Raw genomic sequence first — 21,636 nt, forward strand, 5'->3', positions numbered from 1 at the left:
ATCACATTTTTATTATCTAACTAATTCAAAGTATAAGAAACTGTGCATCATTTGGTAAGTGGGGAAAAGTAAAAACATTTCTTTGTATTTATGTAATTAGAATATTATTAAATTTTTATTAGAAATAAACTTTATAATGTAACATTTACTAATATAGTGACATAAGCTAGGATAATTCTTCCTTTTAATCTATATGCCAAATGATTACATAATTTAAAACATCCCTGAAGGGATTTTCAGTATTATATTACAATGAAAGAGCAAGTGAATCTAAAAGGGTGATAAACACGAGTGTAATAGGCAAGAACCTTTTGTATTCTACTGATATAATATTACAAGTTAATAACTAAAGGGATGTTGTCTATAAGCTTAGATTATACATAATGGCCCATGTCTGGGAACCCTGCTTCCCAGGTAATGAGCATTATGCTAAAACATCCTGACCAGGCCCACCTGTGAATGACTGCAGGGAGGAAGAAATTAACACATTCCCTCTGGAAGCTGATGGGAACCAGGAAGTGTTTGACTTTACTCCTTCTTTTAGTATAAAAAGAGTCTGAATTCAAACTCAGGCAAGATGGTTCTTTGGGGCACGAGCCCACCATCTTTCCAGTCTGCTGGCTTTCCGAATAAAGTTGTTATTCCTTGCCCCAGCAACTTGTCTCTCGATTATTGGCGTGTTGTGCAGCAATCGGTACGAGCTCAGACTCGATAACACTAGTATAAGGTAATGATGTAATCAGATAAAAAGGCAGAGGCCAATTCTTGTTAAGTCTTGCATGTAAGGCCTCAAATAAGGGGCTTAAACTTCATTTTGTAGACAACAGTAAGTCCCTGAAGGTTTTCAGCTGGGAAGGAATAAGATTGGTGCAATAGTTTAGAATGATGAACCAGGTATGCAAAATGGCCTGGGTAGCGAGAGCCTCGAACAGGAGGCCAGCTGGAAAAGCAGATGGGCAGGGGTCACTTGTGAGCAGGGGCCTGAATTGAGGGTACTGTGGGGAATGGACAGACAGGTGCAGACAAGAAAGAGAGAGACAGTGAGGGGAGGGAAAATGGAGGAGGAGGGGAGGGAGGGAGAAATGGACAGTGAAGAAGAATGGACAGGACTTGTTATTGACAAATGCAGAGGACAAGGGTAAAGGAGGACTCAAAATAACCTCAAAGTTTCAAGCATAAACATTGCCATGTGTCATTAATAGGAGAGAGATCAGGAGGAGGGGCAGATGGGTGACTGCATTAAGCTGATAAAACAACAAAGGGAGAAGACAACACCATCCAGATGGAATGGCCAAAGGCAGGGGAAAATGCAGGGACAGGAGAAATCCACTGATGGAGCTGTGAACTTCAACGAAGAAAATATGCAGACAGTATCACAGCAACAAGGGCTGGAAGTAGGGTTGCCAGATAAAATACAGGATGCCCAGTTAAATTTGAATTTCAGGTAAACAACAAATAAGTTTTTAGTATAAGTATGGCCCATGCAACATTTAAGACACATTTATACTTCAAGTTTATTCATAGTTTATCTGAAATTTAAAGTTAACTGGGTGTCCTGCATTTTCATTTGCTAAATCTGGCAACCCTAGCTTAGGAAGTGAAGTAGCAAATGAACTTCTGAAAGAGGCAGACTGAACTGGAGATAAAGGCCTAAGTGGTAAATTTAGTAAAAAGAAACCCAAACTTAAAACTAAAGAAAACAAGTCTTTCTATGTTCAAATTTTTTAAAACCACCTAATTTCCCCAAAGTAACCATTGCCATTCTTTTCATAACATGATGGCCACATGGAGATATGATGAACTTTGGTTTAGTTTAAGTTCACTGTAATAGATCATTTAGAATCATGCTCAAAAAGAATTGTATTGAGGAAGTTTCACACTTGCTTTTTCATCCGTACTTCCAATCTTAGAGAGGTTGAAAACATCAGGTAAATAGCAAACAGCTTTTCAATATACTGAAGTTGTGATATATGACTCTTCACAGTGAGTTCTTAAACACATTTGAGCATGTTTACAGTTCAGATAAAATATGTTATGTGCCGAACAAAGAAGAATGATGGTTTTATCACTGAGATATATCTGAACCTCTATTCATTACTTATTTTGTCAAGTAATCTCTAAGGGGAAATATTTCTACCATACCTATACTTTAATACATTTACTGGAGACTACTTAATATACAAGCCTATTGTACTCTTACTATTCCTTAAAGGAGATACAATGTGTGAGGTGAAACAGAAGAGTTATACTATTTTTTTTTCATGACAGAAGAGTGTGCTATACTTAAAATATACATAAGCCCTACTTTTAAAAGTGACACAACAGTGCACCAGCTAGTTAGATAAGAAATGAAGTAGCTTCTCAGCATCGAAAGGATAACTATCATAAACCTCACATATAAATGCACTTGAGGAAGAATGCGGTGGTAACGGGGTGACAGGTGAGAAAGCAGTGGTCACATATGATGTAAGCGTAGAGCAGCAATGCCCAGATCAACATACACATATGCCTGGGGAAAGTCAGTACATATAGTACATATGTGGCAGGACTCTGAGAAGATTCACCAGGAACCTCTTTAAAGCACGTCTGAGGCCTTAGACAAGAGAAGGAAAGGAGCTCTTAAGGGCACCAAATTAGCACAATCAGAGATTTTTAAGACTTTCCTAACTTGGAAATGGTCACATGGTCTTCCAGCTCCTGACCAATGCTTGTGCAATGGAGATGAAGTACGAGGCAGAGACTCCTTGTTGCCTCCCAGTAGTCATTCTCCCCTTCTTCCTTAGTAACCAAACCCCAGATTATAGCTGGGCATGTGGCCTCCCAACTAAAAGATTTACATTTCTCTGCCTCACTTACTGCTTGGTGTGGCCATGTAACTAAGTTAAGACTAATGAAATCTAAGTGGAAATGTCGTGTGGAAATGCCAACAGTTCTCTTTAAGAAGAAGCAGCTGCAATCTCCTCCTACTACTCATGCCTTCCTCCTTCCTACAAGGTGCATCTCTGGGCTGGAGTTCAAGAAGCCATCTTGTGCCACAAGGTGATGTGATAAGGAAGGTGGTCACAGACCTGCCCATGCAGTCTTGGCCTGCCTACCTCCAGGATTCTTTTAAGTGAGATAATAAATGCTCATATCTTTAAGACCTATTAAGTTTTTCTGTCACTCACAGATGCATCAAGACCTCATGGATTCAACTCGAGAGTATATATATGTATGTAAAATATCCCAAAGTGTTTACAGCCTAACCCATGGTAGAAACCTAACACATGTTAGTTCCTCTTTATCTAGTATGGCATCATCAGTCAACCCAAAATCTACAGACACATGTCAACATCCCATTAACCAGGTAGACTGAGCTGTTAGATACCATAGAAGGACACAGCCAAAATACAAACAAGCTCTGTTCTCGTTCCTCATTTTCTATAGTCATCCTTGAAAGTCCTCAGGCCTTCAGTATTTCATAGGTATCTTCAACTTGCTTTGGCTTTCTTTAAGTTGCCTACTTATTCAAGGCAGAAGTTTATCTGTCCAGCTTCTTTTCTTATCTCACTTCCTTGGGAACACCAACATCCTGTCCTTAAGCAGAACTTCTCCCCATCTCCAAGTGATACAGGTAGGGCCAACAGTGAGGCTAGGGGAATCTAGGTAAAGAGGGTACCCCATCCTCTAGTGATAGTGATTCATTTGGGCATGGGCATGATGCCAGAATCCTCACACGGACATTCTATTAACGTTAGTAGGAAAGATAAATGTCCTTTTTAAAGGTCGTGGTTCTGCAAACCTGTAAACTTGGAGCTGCCAGCCACAAGGAGGATACTGAGACTGAAGTCAAAATATTTCTAGGGGCTTCCCTGGTGGCACAGTGGTTAAGAATCCGCCAGCCAATGCAGGGGACACGGGTTCGAGCCCTGGTCCGGGAAAATCCCACATGTTGTGGAGCAACTAAGCCCGTGCACCACAACTACTGAGCCTGAGCTCTATAGCCCACGTGTCACAACTACTGAAGCCCGTGTGCCTAGAGCCCATGCTCTGCAACAAGAGAAGCCATTGCAATGAGAAACCCGCGCACCACAACGAAGAGTAGCCCCCCGCTCACCACAACTAGAGAAAGCCCGCGTGCAGCAACGAAGACCCAAAGCAGCCAAAAGTAAATAAATTAAATAAATAAATTTATTTTTTAAAAAAATTCTAGACTTCCTAGTAATGTAAGACAATAAATTTCTTTTTCTCTGATTTGAGGTAGGTTTTTATTTCTTGTCACTGAGACAGTTCAGTAGACTAACATTAGACAGGTCATTTTTCCAGGTTTCAATGACATATTAAGAATAAAATAGGGCTTCCCTGGTGGCGCAGTGGTTGAGAGTCCACCTGCTGATGCAGGGGACACGGGTTCGTGCCCCGGTCCGGGAAGATCCCGCATGCCGCGGAGTGGCTGGGCCCGTGAGCCATGGCCGCTGGGCCTGCGCGTCCGGAGCCTGTGCTCTGCAACGGGAGAGGCCACAACAGTGAGAGGCCCGCGTACCGCAACAAAAAAAAAAAAAAAAAAGAGTAAAATAGATAGGGAAACTATAGAATCCACAACTTTTTAGTATCTGCATTGGTATCTTCTTAGTACTGCAAAATTCTGATTCATATTACTCATATAATAGTAGTTATATAATATTACTAATATCACATGGAAACTGGGAAATGTTTGGAGCTATGCCTTCATCTAATATAGATATGAAACTATTGCCGTGATTTTCATCCTTCTAATTATATTTAAAGACGCTAATCATGCTTTTACATCATATCAACATTTAGAAAATAGTTTTGGTGTGCTACTTAAGTGTTTCATTATTTTGGTGGCTTCCTTGGAAATCTAAATTTTATCGTCCTGATATAAAAACTCCCTCTACCAGAAACATACAGATAGCACAGCAACTTTCAGTAATAATTTCTCCCATTAAAGAAGCAATTCCATTTTTTAAAAGTAGCAGGCAACACAAGTTTGTTATTTAAAAAATGGATACTTCCTACTTGTAACAATAATCCTGATTTTGTCTCAGTGAGAAGTGTTGGTGTTCTCATGATAAACTAACCAAAATTAAATCACAAATAAAAGAAATATTGATTTTCAAAGATCCTAGTGCTTGAGAGTGAAGTTAGTAAATACACATTTACACAAGTTAAAGATACATTTGAATTTCTACAGAGCTATGGATGAAGAATATTTTATATATGAATAAGAATAGTTCCTAATTCCTAACACCCTTGGCTATGCACCTAAATTAAGAGTGAAAATACAAACACTCCTAAGTGAAAACGTACTATACTTCTTTTATCATTTAGATTGAGGCAAAACAGGGTCTCATAAGAGATAAATATTCTTAACAAGCAAATAAAGAACTCAGCCACTGGGGTTTTATTTTTATTTCAATTGTTTAAGCTTTTATAACAAAGTTTTTAGTGTTCTGAAAGCCTTTTACAGCTATAATTATATGAACAACACAATTTAATTAGCATGCATTCAGTGTACAGCTCTATAATAGGAATTTTCATTAATTAAAATAGATGGAAATACAAAAGCATTAGCTGTAAACAATTTGAGTAATCAAGAATCTAATTTGTCTGTTGCACAACAAAGAAAAACACATTGCAGTTATGTGAATAAATTTGGCTTGCACAGCAACTGCATGTTTATCTAGTAATTTCAGACTTCATTCATTTTAGAAATATTCACTGGGTAGCTACTATACGTCAACATTGTTATAGGTCTTGGGAATCATTAGTGAATAGAACAGAAAAAGATTCCTGTCCTTATGAAGTTGACATTCTAGCAGAGGAGACAGATAATATACAACAGACACAGTACATAGGTAAACTATACATGTCAAATGGTGATAAGTGCTATGGAAAAAAAAAAGGAAAATGTAGATTAATGTAAGGTGGTCAGCGGTAGCCGGGGAGACGGGTGGGCTGCAGTTTTCACTAGCTAGGGTGGTCAGGGCATGCCTCATTAAGAAAGTGACATTTGAGCAAAGACTTTAAAGAGGTGACAGTGTGAGCTATGTGGGTATCTGAGGGAAGAGCATTCCAGGCAGAGAAAACAGCCAGGGCAAATGCCCTAGGGCTGAAGATCTGTGGACTGTTGAAACCTGAAGCCTAGAGAGCAAAGGGGAGAATATGAGAAGAAAATAAAAAGCTATAAGGTAAGGGCCCCTTTGTTTACAAGGGGGAAGCAGGAGAGCCTTTCTGGTAGGGCTAGTTACAATATTTGTGAGGCCAAAGACATAATGAAAATGCAGGGCCCCTTGTTCAAAAAGGAAAAAGTGCTGTCAAAGATATTAAAATATAAAGCCTTCTCCCTTAAAAATATTTTAGTAATTACAGCGATTACTTATAATTAGATGAATAATAGTATTACATGAGTAATGATAAACTTCCAAATTGTAAAAAAATAATATGTTGGTGTTATAATTTTATATAACACAAAAATAATAATACTTTATTAATATATCTTGATTGATCATACAATTTTCCTGACTTGTTTTTCTATGTATGCATTTACTAGGTCATCAAAATTTGTATTTTGAGCAATTTCATTTTCAGTTGATATAACTGAAAGCTCTTAGCAAATGCAAGATCACAAATAATTTTTCTTTCAGAAGTTTTCCTTCTTGTGATGATAAGTTTTAGGATGTACTCTCTAAGCAACTTTGAAATATACAATACAGTATTATTAACTATAGTCACCATGGTAGGCGGAGGTGGTCAAAAGGTACAAACTTCCAGTTATAAAATAAGTAAGTCATGGGGAGGTAATATACAAATAATTTTTTTTTAAATTTTATTGGAGTATAGTTGATTTACAATGTTGTGTTAGTTTCAGGTGTACAGCAAAGTGAATCAGTTATACATATACATATATCTACTCCTTTTTAGATTATTTTCCCATATAGACCATTATATACAAATAATTTTTAATTTTGAGAAAGATCTTTCTGCTGACGTAACTGTTACTGGAGTTGTTAAGAGTATTTCACAAGCTGTGACAACACTGAGATAAATTTCCTATAAATTATTTCAAAATATAAAATTTAGTATATCTAAGCTGATGAATCTTATAAAACAATTTCTCTAAAAAGATTTAACTCTTCATACAAATCAGTTTCATGTTAGTTTGAATTTAATTTTTTTATAGATTTATTTTATTTATTTATTTGTTTTTGGCTGCGTTGGGTCTTCATTGCTGTGCTCAGACTTTCTCTAGTTGCGGCGAGTGGGGGCTACTCTTTGTTGTGTTGCGCGGGCTTCTCATTGCGGTGGCTTCTCTTGTTGTAGAGCATGGGGCTGTGGGTGTGCGGGCTTCAGTAGTTGTGGCACACGGGCTCAGTAGTTGTGGCTCGCGGGCTCTAGAGTGCAGGCTCAGTAGTTGTGGTGCACAGGCTTAGTTGCTCCGTGGCATGTGGGATCTTCCCGGACCAGCGCTCGAACCCATATGCCATGCATTGGCAGGCAGATTCTTAACCACTGCACCACCAGGGAAGCCCTGAATTTAATTTTAAATGCAAATACATACAATGCATTTTAATGTTTCCTCTGACATCTCCTGTAACTTGTGGAAGTTGAACAAGAAACCGAGTGGCTTTATAATTTGTACATAATTCAAAACACATGTTTATACATTCTATCACCATATCTATATGATTACAAGGAAAACTTTAATTTAAAAATTGTCTTCTTCATTAATTGGTTCATCTCAAGCTTCATATGAAAATATTGTCCTTTTCTGTTGAATGTGATGATCTTTAAATTTAATTTCTAAGCCTGCAGATATTTTCTTTACAATGTTGCAGCAGTTTTCAAAACTGAAAATTCTAACCTCTCTGAAGAATTCTGTCAACTCTCTGATATGCTTTATTGCCATGTCCATATAACCGCTTTTATTTTGTAATAACTTACTGATAAAGTTTGCAGCCTGAGCACCAGCAGTTCCTGTCCCAGTGCTAAGGCTGGAGACTTAAATATCAGATGCTGCTAGGACCAGCTCTGGGTACACAAGGGACAGCCAGCCTTGCATGCCTGTCCTGGTGCTGCTCCCTTGGGAAGCCCCTACCATCTTGAGTGGTCACTTCTGCTGATACTATGGTGGTCACTCTCATTTATCTAGGTCCAAGCCCCAGCATGCCTGCCCCCTCAGGGTCCTGTGGTGCCCTGGACTGTTCCCAGGTGTGCAGCTGGCCAAACGCTACTGGGTGGGTGCTGCCTGCTGTGCCCGAGCTGAAAGGTCAAACAGGATGGAGACTGAAAGATGTCCACTGATTCAGCAACAGGAACATCACTGGTGAATTTAGTCAGGGCAACTTTTGTGAAATGGAAGGAAATACATAAACGCAACTGTGGGATACAGCAATTTCAGGATCAAAGGACTATGAAAGGAAGATCTATTCCAGTCTCAGCTCCACAGACTAATTACTGTGTGACCCTGCAGAAGTCAATTAAATGTTCAGAGCCCTGGTTTTCTCATCTAAAATGGGAATAATACCTAGCCACCCATAGGGTTATGGTAAAAATTAAGTGAGATAATACATGTGAAAGTGCTATAAGATTGGCAAAGCTCTATATAAAATGAAATGTATTCACTGTTATCAAATAACAATAAGTAAATTTGTTCATGTTATTTAGCAAGAAGTACACTAAAAATCTGACCAAAACCACATGGCCAAGAATAGGAAAGGCCAAATTCACTGAGAATGATGGAAATTCTGCTAAAAGAGCTCTGCTCCAAGGAAAGCAACTTTCAAATGAGGAAGATATTTAGATCTGCAAGTGATAAAGCACTAGCTAAATTTACTGCTATAGTTTCTCCAACAATTTAAACAACATGTTTTAACTATGGTTGTGCTTTTTGCCACAGTCGATTATAAATGCAAATAACTAAAGTAAAAATCCTGCCAGTTGTAATCAATCACTACGCATTCATGTAGGAAGGATTTCCCAGACGGCTTTGCATTCTGTTTGCTTTCTTTGCATATCATTCTTTGGGAGGATATGAAGGTGAATAGTAATAACTAGAAGTGTCTTTGGATCATCTGTAAATGTATCCTCAAATCCTGAAATAAAGATCTATGGTAAAACTGCAAACTTGTGCCTCAGGAGAAACCAAAGCTAAAGACAGTCAAGGGGAAAAAATCCATAAAGAAAAACATTCATAACTCAGTAAAATCCTGAATTAGAATGAAAAATCTTTGTGGAAATGTTGGTGAGGAGCCAAAAATGGATGATAGCTAATAGTTATTGAGCACATACTATGTACTGAGGCATATGTTTTTCATGTATAGTCCATTTGATCATGGCAAATGAAGTAGGTATCACTTTCCCCATTTACAGATTAAAAACTGAGACACAGAGAGATTAAGTAACTTGCCCAAGCCACGCAGCTATTAAGTATTAAAATTGGGAGCTGAACCAAGCTTGTATGGCTCCAAAGCCCACAGTCTTAATCAGTGTGTTATACAGTCTCCCACAATTACTTCTTCAGAGAGAATTATAAAGTTCCTAAAATTACTTAATTACGTAACAGTCTAAATCATTTCTGATGTCTCTGCTACTTTCTAATCTTCCTAAAAATGTTAACAACAGAGTATTAAACCAAGATGGGTCCCCTTTTTAACATGGGGCCCTGTGTTACTACATACTACACCCATGAAGCCTGCCCTAGCATTAGCATAAAGTGCTTTGATTTATTTTATAAATAAGCAGGATGTAAATTATAAACAAAGACCAATTTTGGAATTGGAAAGTTGTGTAGAGTACACCTCAGATCTCTGGGAAAGATATCATTAAAGACAAATACCACGAGTACCCCCTCTGTTCCTATCCCCCGACCCCTCTCAACCTGTATTAAGCTTTGTACCAAGATCAGAGAATCCCAAACTTTAGTTCTAGTTTAGTGCATCAGAATCACTTAGAGGGTGATTTAACAATCTGTTGTTAAAACACAGATTGCTCTGATTTAGCAGGTCTGGGTGAGGCCCAAGAATTTGCATTTCTAATAAGTTCCTAGGTGACACTGATGCTGTTGGTCCAGGGATCACACTTTGAGAACCATCAGACCAGACAAAAAGGCAGCTATCTGTAGTTTCATTTTCAATTCACTGAAAAGGCCTCTGTCCAAATAATATCTCAGGAAGGAACCAGAAGTAAAACTCCTTTTACAAGAAATAAAGTCCATCACTATGCATTCACCAAGAAAGGGAAGGCTACAGCTCTCAATAGATAACCCTCTATGTGCTAGTTCTATCACTCAACAAATATTCATAGAGTAGGCAGTATGTATTTGACACTGTTTTAGGAGTGGGGTATACAACAGTGAACAAAGATAGACCCCGTGCCTTCAGGAAGTTTATACTTGAGTGGGCAGAGACAGGCAATAAACAAATTTAACAAGTAAATACGGCGTATAGTATGTTAGTTGGTGTTACATGCTATAAAGAAAAATAGAGCACATTTAAGGAGCGAGTGTGGGGTGAGAGCTATTCTTTCACGTCGAGTGGTCAGGGAAGGTCTCACAGAGAAGACATCTGAGCAGAGACCTGGAGGACAGGAAGGGACAAGCCAGGAGCAAACCTGGGAGAAGAGGGGTCTAAGCAGAGGGAAGAATAGCAAGTGCAAAGGTCTTGAGCTGGGAACACACTTCATGTGTTTGATGAATAGCAATATAATGTTTTAAATTATTATGAATGAGGGATATTTTCTACTGTCTTCAAGGATTAATGGGAAAAATGATACTGAGTGTGTGGATGTCAGAAAATTGGGAAGAAACAAGGAGAGGTCTCGCCACACTCAATATGCAGATAACTTCTCCTTTCTGGTATCACAATGTTTTAAGAACACACTTTCACATAATGTAGAGGTTAAATACAAATGTGCTTCCTCACCCCTCGGGTGGAACAATGCTGAGGCCTGTTCCTCGCAGTCCCCCAGGGAACACCAGTGGGATTGAGTCCCAGTTGCCTACAGTGGTAACCTGCTCTTTAATGTACCTGCCGTGGCTTCCTTTCCTTCCCCACCTCACTTCCCCACGACCTGACTGGTGCTTCCTGGGCTCACCTTGCAAGTAAACTACTTCCACTCAAATCCTGGCCTCAGGATCTGCTTGAAGGAGTAGATTGGCAGCCTAAGACAAGTACCTTCCAGCTAAGGAGTCACATCGCTGTGTGAGGGCATCTCTGATCCACTTGTCAGTCTTTTTTTTTACTGTCTTTAATTCAAGCAATGCCTTTATTTAACCACTGGCCCAAATGGCCCAGCAATTTTCATCACATGTATATGCTCTGTCACAAAACTCATAGTCCCCACAATCAAATGGCTTCATAAAACTCTCAGGCCATTTTTTCAGAGGTATTTGATCAAATGAATTACAAATAGCTTTAACATGTAGTTATCATTGCAAAAATGATGGTACCATGCAATTTCTTGATTGGTCATTCTTAAGAGACATCCAGATTGAGACTCATTTGTTTATGTACAATAATAAAATCCATATTTTAAAAGTGCATCCTTAGGGCTTCCCTGGTGGCGCAGTGGTTGAGAGTCCGCCTGCCGATGCAGGGGACACGGGTTCGTGCCCCGGTCCGGGAAGATCCCACATGCCGCGGAGTGGCTGGGCCCGTGAGCCGTGGCCGCTGAGCCTGCGCGTCCGGAGCCTGCGCCCCGCAACGGGAGAGGCCACAACAGTGAGAGGCCCGCGTACCACAAAAAAAAAAAAAAAAAAAAAGTGCATCCTTAGTACAATCTCTGCTTGTTTGATGGACTGCTGCTGCTCTCTCCAAGTTCATTAGCTGTGGGTGGAGTGGCATTATTATCCCCTTCCTCATTAAGATCTTGGAGTACCTCAAGGTCATGCTCTTACATAATTCCAGGGTTTTAAGCTGATATGTGTTCCTGTTTTTAAACACAAAGCCATGTTTTCAGTTGAAAGTATGATTTAAAAAGTGTTAAAACATTAAGAATATTAGTAAAATCACAAAAGCCATAAATGTGATTTATAAGGAAATTCAGTGTAGCAGGAAGTGGAGCCAAGTACAGGTACATGTTTATAAACAACACATCTGGTAAGTGAAATTGTGGCCTGAAGTTGAACAGATCTGTGGGAGCCAAGGGGTTTTTGTACAATTTTGTGGTTGACCAGTGTTTTCTGCTTGAAAGCCAACTTTGAGAAAAATAAAATATTTACTGGCAGCCACGTTTGGGTGAATGTCTAATGAAATTAGCTTTATTGAGACCCATGGGGGAGAAGTTCTAGTCTAATCATTCAGATTACTGAATTTACTGAATAGAAGGACATCATAAAACAAATGACACTAAAATTTTCATACCTGGGAATATTAATGTTTTATTTTGAAATAATTATAAATTTACAGGGATTTGCAAAAAGATTACAGTGTGGTTCGGTGTACCTTCACCCAGTTTCCCCCAATGGTTATATCTTGCATAGCTATAGTATATTATCAAGACCAAGAAACTGACATTGGTACAATACATGTGTAGAGTTCTATGCCATTTTATCACATGTGTAGATTCAAGCAACCATCACTGCAGTCAAGATACAGAACTATTCCATCACCACAGAGATCTACTGATGTTGACACTGTACCAGTCTGAATGAAGTATAGAAACCTTACTTCCCTTTAAATCCCTTTACCCTCCCCATTTGTAACTGTCATCAGACAATGCTTTGTTTTTTGCTTCATCAAACACGATTTTTCAAACTCAAGAGAAGAAAAGTTTATTTTATTAGTGTATATTTTTGTTCTCTCTCTCATTCCTTCTTTTGTTCTAATGTTCCAAGATTCATTCTTTTTTCATTTTCCTTCTTTTTAAGAACTTCTTTTATCCCTTCTTTTAGGATAGATATGCTGGCAACTAATTCTCTTAGTTTTCCTTTGTCTGAAAATGTCTTTATTTCCCCTTTATTCCTGAAGGATAATTACACTGGGGACAGGATTCTGGGCTGACAGTTCTTTTCCGTCAGCACTTGAGAATATTCTGCTACTTCCTGCTAGACTCCACGCTTTCTGATGAAAAATACACTATAATTCAAATTATTTTTTCCCTGTAGGTATCATTTCTTTCTCATTGTTTTCAGATTTTTTTTCTTTGTCTTTAGTTTTCTGAAGTTTAACTAATATTTGTTTTAAAGTGGATTTCTTTGAGTTTATCCTGTTTGGAACTTTCTCAGCTTCATAAAGTTCTAGGTTCATGCCTTTTGCCAAATTTGGGAAATTTTCAGTCTTATTTCCTTAAATATTTTTCAACTATACTCTTTTTCTCCTGTCTGTTGGGACTTGGACAACATGAATGTTAGATCTTTTGCTGTAGTTCTCACAGGTCCCTGAGGGTCTGTTCATTGTTTTCTTTTTTTCAGTCTATTTTCTTTCTGTTATCCATACTTGGTAATTTCTATTGTTATATTTTAAAATGTATTAATTCTTTCATCTGACCTCTCCATTCTGCAGTTTTTAATTTCAGTTATTGTACTTTCAGTCTGAAATTCCAATTTCATTCTTCTTTATATCTTTTTTTTTGCCAAGATTTTATATCTTTTCATTTGTTTCAAACATGTTCATGATTGTGCACTGAAGCATTTTTAGGATGGTTGCTTTAAAATCCTTGTCAGATCATTCTAAGATCTGTGTTATCTATGTTTTAGCATCTGTTGATGGTTTCTCCTTATGGAAGTTGGTATTTTCCTAGTTCTCAATATTTCTTATTTAATGCATAATTTTTCATTGTATCCTGGAGAGTTTAGGCATTAGTTACTGAGATTCTAGGTCATACTTAAAACTTCTATTTTAGCAGGTCTCTTCTGACATCATGCTACTGCCAGGTGGGGGTAAGGGTCCCGGTTCACCACTCTGCCTCTCTTGACACCTGTGGAGGGGCCTCATTCCTGTGGACAGAGGTGAGATTTCAGGCTCCCTTCTAGACCTCAACCGACACCTCCCTGGACAAGAAAGGGAGGGGCACCTTGTGATGCTCAGTGACCTCACAGCAGGGTGGGGAGGCCTTGATACTGCTGGATGGTGGTGAACTCCAGGATCCCTAAGAGACTTCCACTGACAACCTGAGGGAGGGGAGAAGGGAAGCTGTTACCTCCAAGTGGGGAGGAAAGTCCTCCCACTCCTCAGATACCACCCTGGCAGCAGCAGAATGGGGTGCCTTGTTACAGCCCAGCCTTTGCTGTCTGGGTGAGGGTGGGGTCATGAGTTTTTCCATGGTATTTGGATGGAGCAGGGCAACCAGTATCTAAAAGTTTCTGTCTCACTGGGTTTCCCCCTTTCCTGGTGCCTTGGCTATAGAGAGCAGAATTTTTTTGGCACTTTTGTCTAAGTCTACTGATGTTTCTGGGTTGCCAGTTTCTCCAGCATCCAGTCTGGGATACATGAAGCAACAAAACAAAACAAAACAAAAAGACACAGGGAACTCATGGCTGTGTCATTCCTTTAGGTCCTTAAGTCCCCTGGCCAGTCTACCTTCTTATCTCCACCTTTCAGGGTCTTCTTATATTCTTTTATATATAACACCCAGAGCTTTTAGCTGTACTTAGTGAGAGGATTAGAGAGAAGTATGTTGACTTCATCTTTGCCTGGAGACAGAAGTGACTGGCCATAGTTTTAAAGTGGCAAAAAGAATAAAGATTTCTAACTTTTCAACCCTTAGACTGAATAGGGCATTGACGTTCACAAAGTACATTCATATTCATTGCTTCTTTTCATCCTCAAAACAACCTGGAAAATGTAATATTATTAGCATCAACCTTTCTCAGATGGTGGAACTGGTTCCGAAGTGAGAGGCCTGACCCAGAGTCACATAGTGAGTTAGTCACAGGGCTGAGGCCAGAATTAGATTATTCTACTTGTTGCCAAATTTTTTGAGCCAGATGAGGTAGAAGCATGAGTACACAGAGGTGAATAACTGGCTAATAAGATTTATTTTAAACACTCTTCTGTGGCCCTCCTTCTCTCCCTGTCTGGTCCTCTTGTCTTGAAGGTGCAGGATCTATTCTCTGCCTGTGCAGCAGGACTGGGCAAGCTACGTGACCCACAGCATCATCAGCAAAGCCTGTTTCCCAGGGCACAGGTGAGAGTCCTGCTGGGCTTAGCCCTGGCCCCACTGGAGTGTGGGACTGCCCCTCCCATGAGGAAATCCCTCTACCAAGCCCTGGCCTCCCACCCAGCCAGAGCACAGGTGGACAGGTATTCTCCAACATTCTTCTCCAAGTCTGAGGTGGTAGCCCTGGGAGCTTTCTTTTCCCCTTCACCCTCTTCTTCTCATAAATTGAAAGGCTGCCCTTGATATTGTTCATCATTCATGAAATCAAATGTTAAAAAGCAATGGTTCACAATAGGTTTTCAGAAACCATCCTGGCTGGCCTTGTTGCAGTGCAGAGGCTTTAGCTGCCCAGTGGCGCCAGCTATGGGGACCTGTATCTTGGGCGCAACCAGTCCTCCTGGCAGTGTGCGCCCTATTCATTTTGGTCAAACCATGTTCTTCTCTAACACCAAATTTCCAAACTTTTCCAAAAGCACTCACTGTACCTAAAATGAATTTCCTACACCCCAAGCTTTTAGGTAAAGCATAAGATTGGCTGGAAAACTGGGGTTCTGCAGATTTACAAGTGCACGTGATAAAACCCCCGAAAAGTCTAGATTTCAAAGTTTTCTGCCTAAATCTTTAAGTAAAATTCATACTCCAGAATGATGTGCTGCATTCAGCTTGTGGCTTCAGGTATCCCCTGATAGAGCACCACATACCCCCAAGATCAATGCACTCCAGCTTGAAAAGCATAACACCAGGTAAAATATCAAGTAAAGCTACAACCTCTTTTATATGGTGCAGTACCATACACTAAACACATCTGTGGACCTACTAAATTTTATCTTTCCAAAAAATTATTCCAAAACCAGTGAGCAAAATTAATATGCTAGAAGGCAGTTTTTACCTGTTACTAAACAACATCAGATATATTTCAGAAAAATCAAAGTTCAGAAGAGGCGGAATGTACTTCCTAGTGGAGATGTGCTAAATAACAAATAACCACAAAGATTCTTTTACTTAATTTCCCATGATACAAATTTAGAGCTTTATAAATTCTCACCACCAGTCCTGCAATTCTGCAGTCATGGAGTCATATCACTGATCTGAGTTAAGTAGGAAAAGATGCGTCTAAATTAGTAAGATTCCTGAACTACAGAATTTTGGAAAGAAATGTGATTAATTTTATTTAGCTTTAATTGTACACAGTAACCAGAATTAAGCTACAGTAGGTTAACGCAGTAGAGCAGCCTTAAAGGGACAGTGTAAGATGGACTGGATTTACACTGAGCATGTGTTCCTGGAGACTAATCTTCACCAGAACAGCAGGCACTTCCGTTTAACATCGAAAGTGGCACAGCTTCCATTCACCAGGCCTGCCAAATTATATAATTCTTAAAAAAATATTTTTCAATTTACGGGATAAATGTGACTTCAAATATTGTGTATAAATGAGACTTTATTGATACCTTGTATTTTACCAAAGTCCCACAATTCAAGTTTTCCTAAAGTGTGAACATACTATATATGACATATATAAAGGCAATGAAAACAGAGATTCCCCCAGGCTCTTAGTTTAGTGTTAATTTCCTTGATAACCCTCTCCTCTGCAGATGAATCAGAGAGAGACATGAATCTGCCTCCATCTATCCATCCACTATTGAAGAACACTTTCCTGCAGAGTAGGAGCCTGGATTAGTGACGCTGACCAGAGCCCTTGGTGGTGAGCAACACCCAGGAGAAAAGAGTGTTCTCACACCCAGCAGACAAGCTCAGGGCACACCATTCCTTCACCACAGACACTAGGGGAACTACAGTGAACAGAAACAGCATTCCCAAACAGACAACAGCACTCTCAAATGACAGAGGTGAGCCCACCACTGAGAATCACCAAACATCTGAGGAAAGTCTGTACCGGGAAAGCAACGCACCAACCTCAACAATAGAAGAACATTCACATAAAGAGGAAGTACATAGAAAGAAAAGCCAGTGTTTCCAAGAAAGATAATTTTCTTCAGAAGGAAAAGGGAGCAGATCATATGAATAAACAAGAATAGACTTTTTTCATTTCCTACAAATGAAAGATAAAATTGTAAAAACTAAAAATTTAAGAGGTAGGTGATAGAGAATACACATGGCTGAAAAGCAAACCACCATCCTGGAAGACTGAGTAACAGTTTCTTTCAGAACTCGGAACCAAAAGACAAAGAGGTGGGAACTATGAATGGACAGTTGTAATATTTGAAGGATAGAACTGGTAGTTCTGGTAGTTCCAGAAGTTCCAGAAAGACAGAATAAATAAGTTGGAGGGAAGAAAATTAATTTTTGAATCATCAAAGAAATTAGCAATGTGATGACCCCTGAGCTTGAATATAAGGGTTTTCAGATTGAAGTGGCTGAATGAGAGACAAGAATACATGAATATATGTAAAAATAGCCATACCTAGACAATCAATAGACTCACTGATATAAAATTTCATAAAAAGAAAAAGAAAAAAATCCTAAAAACATCCAGGAAAAAAGGGTATTTCCTAAGAAGAAATAAGAGCCAGATTGACACTGACATCTACTCAGCAACACTGCATACAAAGAGACAATGAAGCAATATCTTCATAGCTATGAGAGAAAGGAATTTTTAACCTAGAATTCTATACCCAGTCAAACTGTCATTTAACTGTGAAGGGGAATGAAAAGCTTCAGAAAGCTCCCCAGTCTTGAACTCTCTCTAAAAACATATTAGAAGATGATTATCAGCAAAACTAAAAGAGAATCCAAGGAATAGACATAAGTATAAGAAACAGTGATAAGCAAAGAAACATAACTTAGAGATAAGTTTAAGCAAATGCTGATAATGAAAATGATTTTTGACAATCCTGAATAAAATTATCAGTAGATCTCAATACCTAACGTGCTGGGAAAGTAGGAAAGGCAAAGTAAAAGTGTGCTAAGGTCCCTGCCTGGGGAGAAGAGAGACAGACAGGCAGGCAGATGGAGGAAGTTCAGATGTTGAGAAAAAATACAAATAAGTTTTAATATCTAAATTTAAACCACACAGAGGTGTGTACACCTTGAGAGAGAAAATGGAAAGTGGCAAAAACAACAAAGAGCACAGTCAAACCAACAAACAGCATGAAAGGAAAAAAAAATAGAGAGTATGATAAATAGGAAAAAAAAAAAAAAACCTGAGAGGATAGCTCCAAACACTATTACAGTAATCATAATAAATATTAACAGGTTAAAGTTACCAATTAAATACAAGGGACTCTGAGTTTAGCTACAAAGGCAAAAGCCAAATATATTTTATTTACCAGACCTATACTTAAAGACAAAATGACACAGGGCAGTTGAGTTAAGAGATCGAGAAAGATAAAGCAGATAAAGGCTAACAAAAATAGTTTCAGGAAAAATGGGATACAAGAATAAAAGTATTAAAAAGGACAGTGAGGAATGAATGCTTCCTACTGATGAAAGATATGATTCACTAGGACCAACTTGAGCAGCCTGGATAAAAATGCTCTTGCCTGTCATTTTTGAAATCCTATCATCATTGGGCTGGGCATCTTTGTCAAGTCAGTGAACAAAACAAATAAATCTCCAGCCTTCAATGGAACTTTTGTTCTAGTAGCAGACAGACAAACAAAGCAACTAGTAAGTAAACTATATAGTACATCAGACGGTGATAAGTGCTAAAACAAATAAAATAAAATAGGGAAGCGTGACAGGGAATGCAGTTTCAATCAGGTACTAATAAAGGAAGGCCTTCCTGAGAAGGGGATACATGAACAAAGACTTCAAAAGAGCTGAGGAAGCAACTAAGCAGATTTCTGAAGGAAGAGAATTCCTGGCAGAGGGCACAGCAAGGGCTCAAGGGTGAAGTGGGCTCAAGATGGGAGAGGCAGTCAGTAATGGGGGGAAAAAACAGACATCCATGAAACACAAACTAAGGTCCCCTCCCCGAATGATTTTAGAAAGGCTCAAAATAAAACACATGGGATGGGCTACCTGAAAAATGACATAACCCGAAACATTACTAAAAAGAAGAGAATTTTAGAAATGTGTGACATCCAGTCAAGGAGACCTGAATTTAGTCTAAAGAGATGCTGTTGGATTGTGACTACAACTAAAATAGCTTAAGCCTACTCAATTATATTCTACCCACTGTGATGGAAGACAGTATAAAAAGAGAAGGGCTTAACAAGTTTAGGGATCTGATGGACAGCATGGTGACTGTAGCTAATAGTATTTATAAATGTTAAAAAGCTGCTAAGAGAGCAAATCTTAAATGTTCTCACCACAAAAAAAGAAATGGGAACTACGTGACAAGATGGAGGTGGTAGCTAATACTATGGTGAGAATCATTTTGCAACTTATAAATGTGTCAAATCAACACATATACCTTAAACTTACACAATGTCATGTGTCAATAAAATCTCAATAAAGCTGGGAAAAAAGAGAGAAGGGCATGCTTTGAGTAGGATTCATGAGATAGGAGTCTGGGAGACAATGTGTGTCAATATATTTTCAGCAATGTCGTGGTTGAGGGTGTACTGATCAGTGGACTTGAAAAATGGGTTTACTTAGCAGACATATTTTTCATTTGAATAGTAAAGATAGATATATCTGGGGTTAATTAGGTCATAAAATCACCCAAATGATTTCAGGATCAGAAAGCAACCTTATTACTAGTAGTTTCCCATATAGACTCCCTACAGAAAGAGAGTGTGCTTATCTAAGGGCTTGAGAGTCTAGTTCCAAGGAGACTTTGCCAACATATATTAATAAAATGGCACTCCAGTTTATTCAGAATCATTTATTCTCATGTGAGTTTGGTTCCAGTAGTCAGCAGCCTGGCACTACCTGGGTATACAGAAACAAAAGGGACCTAAGCTAAGAGTCAAGCTTTGAAATAGAGTTATTACACAGAGGTAGAGTTGGGTCAACCAGAATTAGGCCTCCCAGGTGTCACAGTCCTGCATCTGTCTAACCATATGTTTGAAACATTGTTCTCAGAAAACAGCACTGGACTTAACAGTTAAACAACCATCTAGGACTCTGCTACCACTAGCCACTAACCTTGAGCAGTGCTACTTAATCTCTCTAATCCTCAGAGATTTACATATCTTTCAAAATGGGAGTAATAATAGCTATTCTGTCTATCACACTGGTTTGTTTTTTTTTTGTTTGTTTTTGTTTTTTTGTTTGTTTGTTTTTTATTTATTTTTTATTAGTTTCTGCTTTATAACAAAGTGAATCAGTCATACATACACATCTGTTCCCACATCCCTTCCCTATTGCGTCTCCCTCCCTTCACACTGGTTTGTTTTGAGGCTCAGAATCTAAATCTAAAACAAACAAGGTGTAACAATAGAAGGTATTAGTACTGCCATCATCACATGCCCTACAGCCTGAGTACATAATTGATATACTGAAGCACATTACCACAGTTATCTGAGAATTGAAGGCAAGATGAAAAACCACTAACCCACTGAACAAAATATAGGAAATCCTACCTCTCAGCAACTGGTTTGGCAATGTTTTCAAAAATGGTCTCTTGCTTTGCATCTTGATCAAAAATCCTTTGAAATCTGCAAATGTGAAAACAGTAATTATTTAAAAGCTTGAGCCTTCAAACACTATTGGATTAATACATTTTTTTCCTCCTGAAAGCTTTGTAAATTACCTCATATTTACATCACTGGGCTTACCTAACCTAACACAATGTTTGCCCTGTAGCCCCAAACACACTGTACTCTTGTACCCCTGTATACAAATGGTGGGTAAACAGTATTGCTTTGACAAGATCTGCACAATAAATCCCTCTGAAAAACCGCAGCAGCTTTGAACCAAATAATAAACTGTGTGTTTTTTAGCTCTCAAGAGGGACAGTGTCTGCAGTTGGCATCAAATTCAAATCTAGATAAGTGCATGAAATGGAAACCCAAGAACAGGATGTAAACAGCCAAAGAACTTCTGATGTCTGACCTGTAAGAAAAGAATGCAGCTGTGAAATGTATGATTTTTGAACTTAGTTTTAAAGTTTTAAACTGAAGTTTATTTTCCATTAATTAGGTACTGCACCCTAGTATCAGCTACTTAATTCTTAGGACAGTTTGTTTCATTTTGTTGATCATGAGTCAAAAGTCAAACAGTAAATTAAGATAGACCTGTCCTATAAAGGAAATCTTGATCTGACTGGCAAGGCTCGAGCCATGGGGAGGGGGGATGGTGTCCATTGCACCCTTCTTGCAATGGCACCCTGACTTAGCTTAGTACAGGATCACAAGCACAGCTGAAAACCTGGGGGGAGACTCACAACCTATCCTTATACAGTATGTTAACTCACAACCAGCAAATATAGCCCCCATTCAAATATCATGAAGAAACAGACAGGGAGCAATACAAACAGGAAGGAAAGGAAAAAAGGGAGAGAGGGCAAGGAGAAGTGGGGAGAAAGAGAGAGAGAGAGAGAGAGAGAGAGAGAGAGAGAGAGAGAGAGAGAGTGCATGCATAAGCACAGAGGGCAAAACGTTAACAATTGATGAATTTCCCACAACG

General features: G+C 38.9%; 1 protein-coding gene across 1 annotated transcript in view; it reads right to left on the bottom strand.

Moving 5' to 3' along the window:
- KIF6 (kinesin family member 6) overlaps positions 1-21,636 on the bottom strand; it is a gene marked incomplete at its 3' end in the record, with an annotated part of 412,258 nt that overhangs the window by 382,451 nt on the left and 8,171 nt on the right. Inside the window, exons 3-4 of the mRNA XM_079712640.1 lie at positions 20,592-20,666; positions 3,551-3,598 (exon numbers count right to left, since the gene is read on the bottom strand). Coding sequence (XP_079568766.1) covers positions 3,551-3,598; positions 20,592-20,666 — 123 coding nt within the window. The remainder of the gene's footprint in view (positions 1-3,550; positions 3,599-20,591; positions 20,667-21,636) is intronic.

The sequence above is a fragment of the Hyperoodon ampullatus genome (genome assembly GCF_949752795.1).
Source record: "Hyperoodon ampullatus genome assembly, chromosome: 10".
In the NCBI taxonomy this organism is placed as follows: domain Eukaryota; kingdom Metazoa; phylum Chordata; class Mammalia; order Artiodactyla; family Ziphiidae; genus Hyperoodon; species Hyperoodon ampullatus.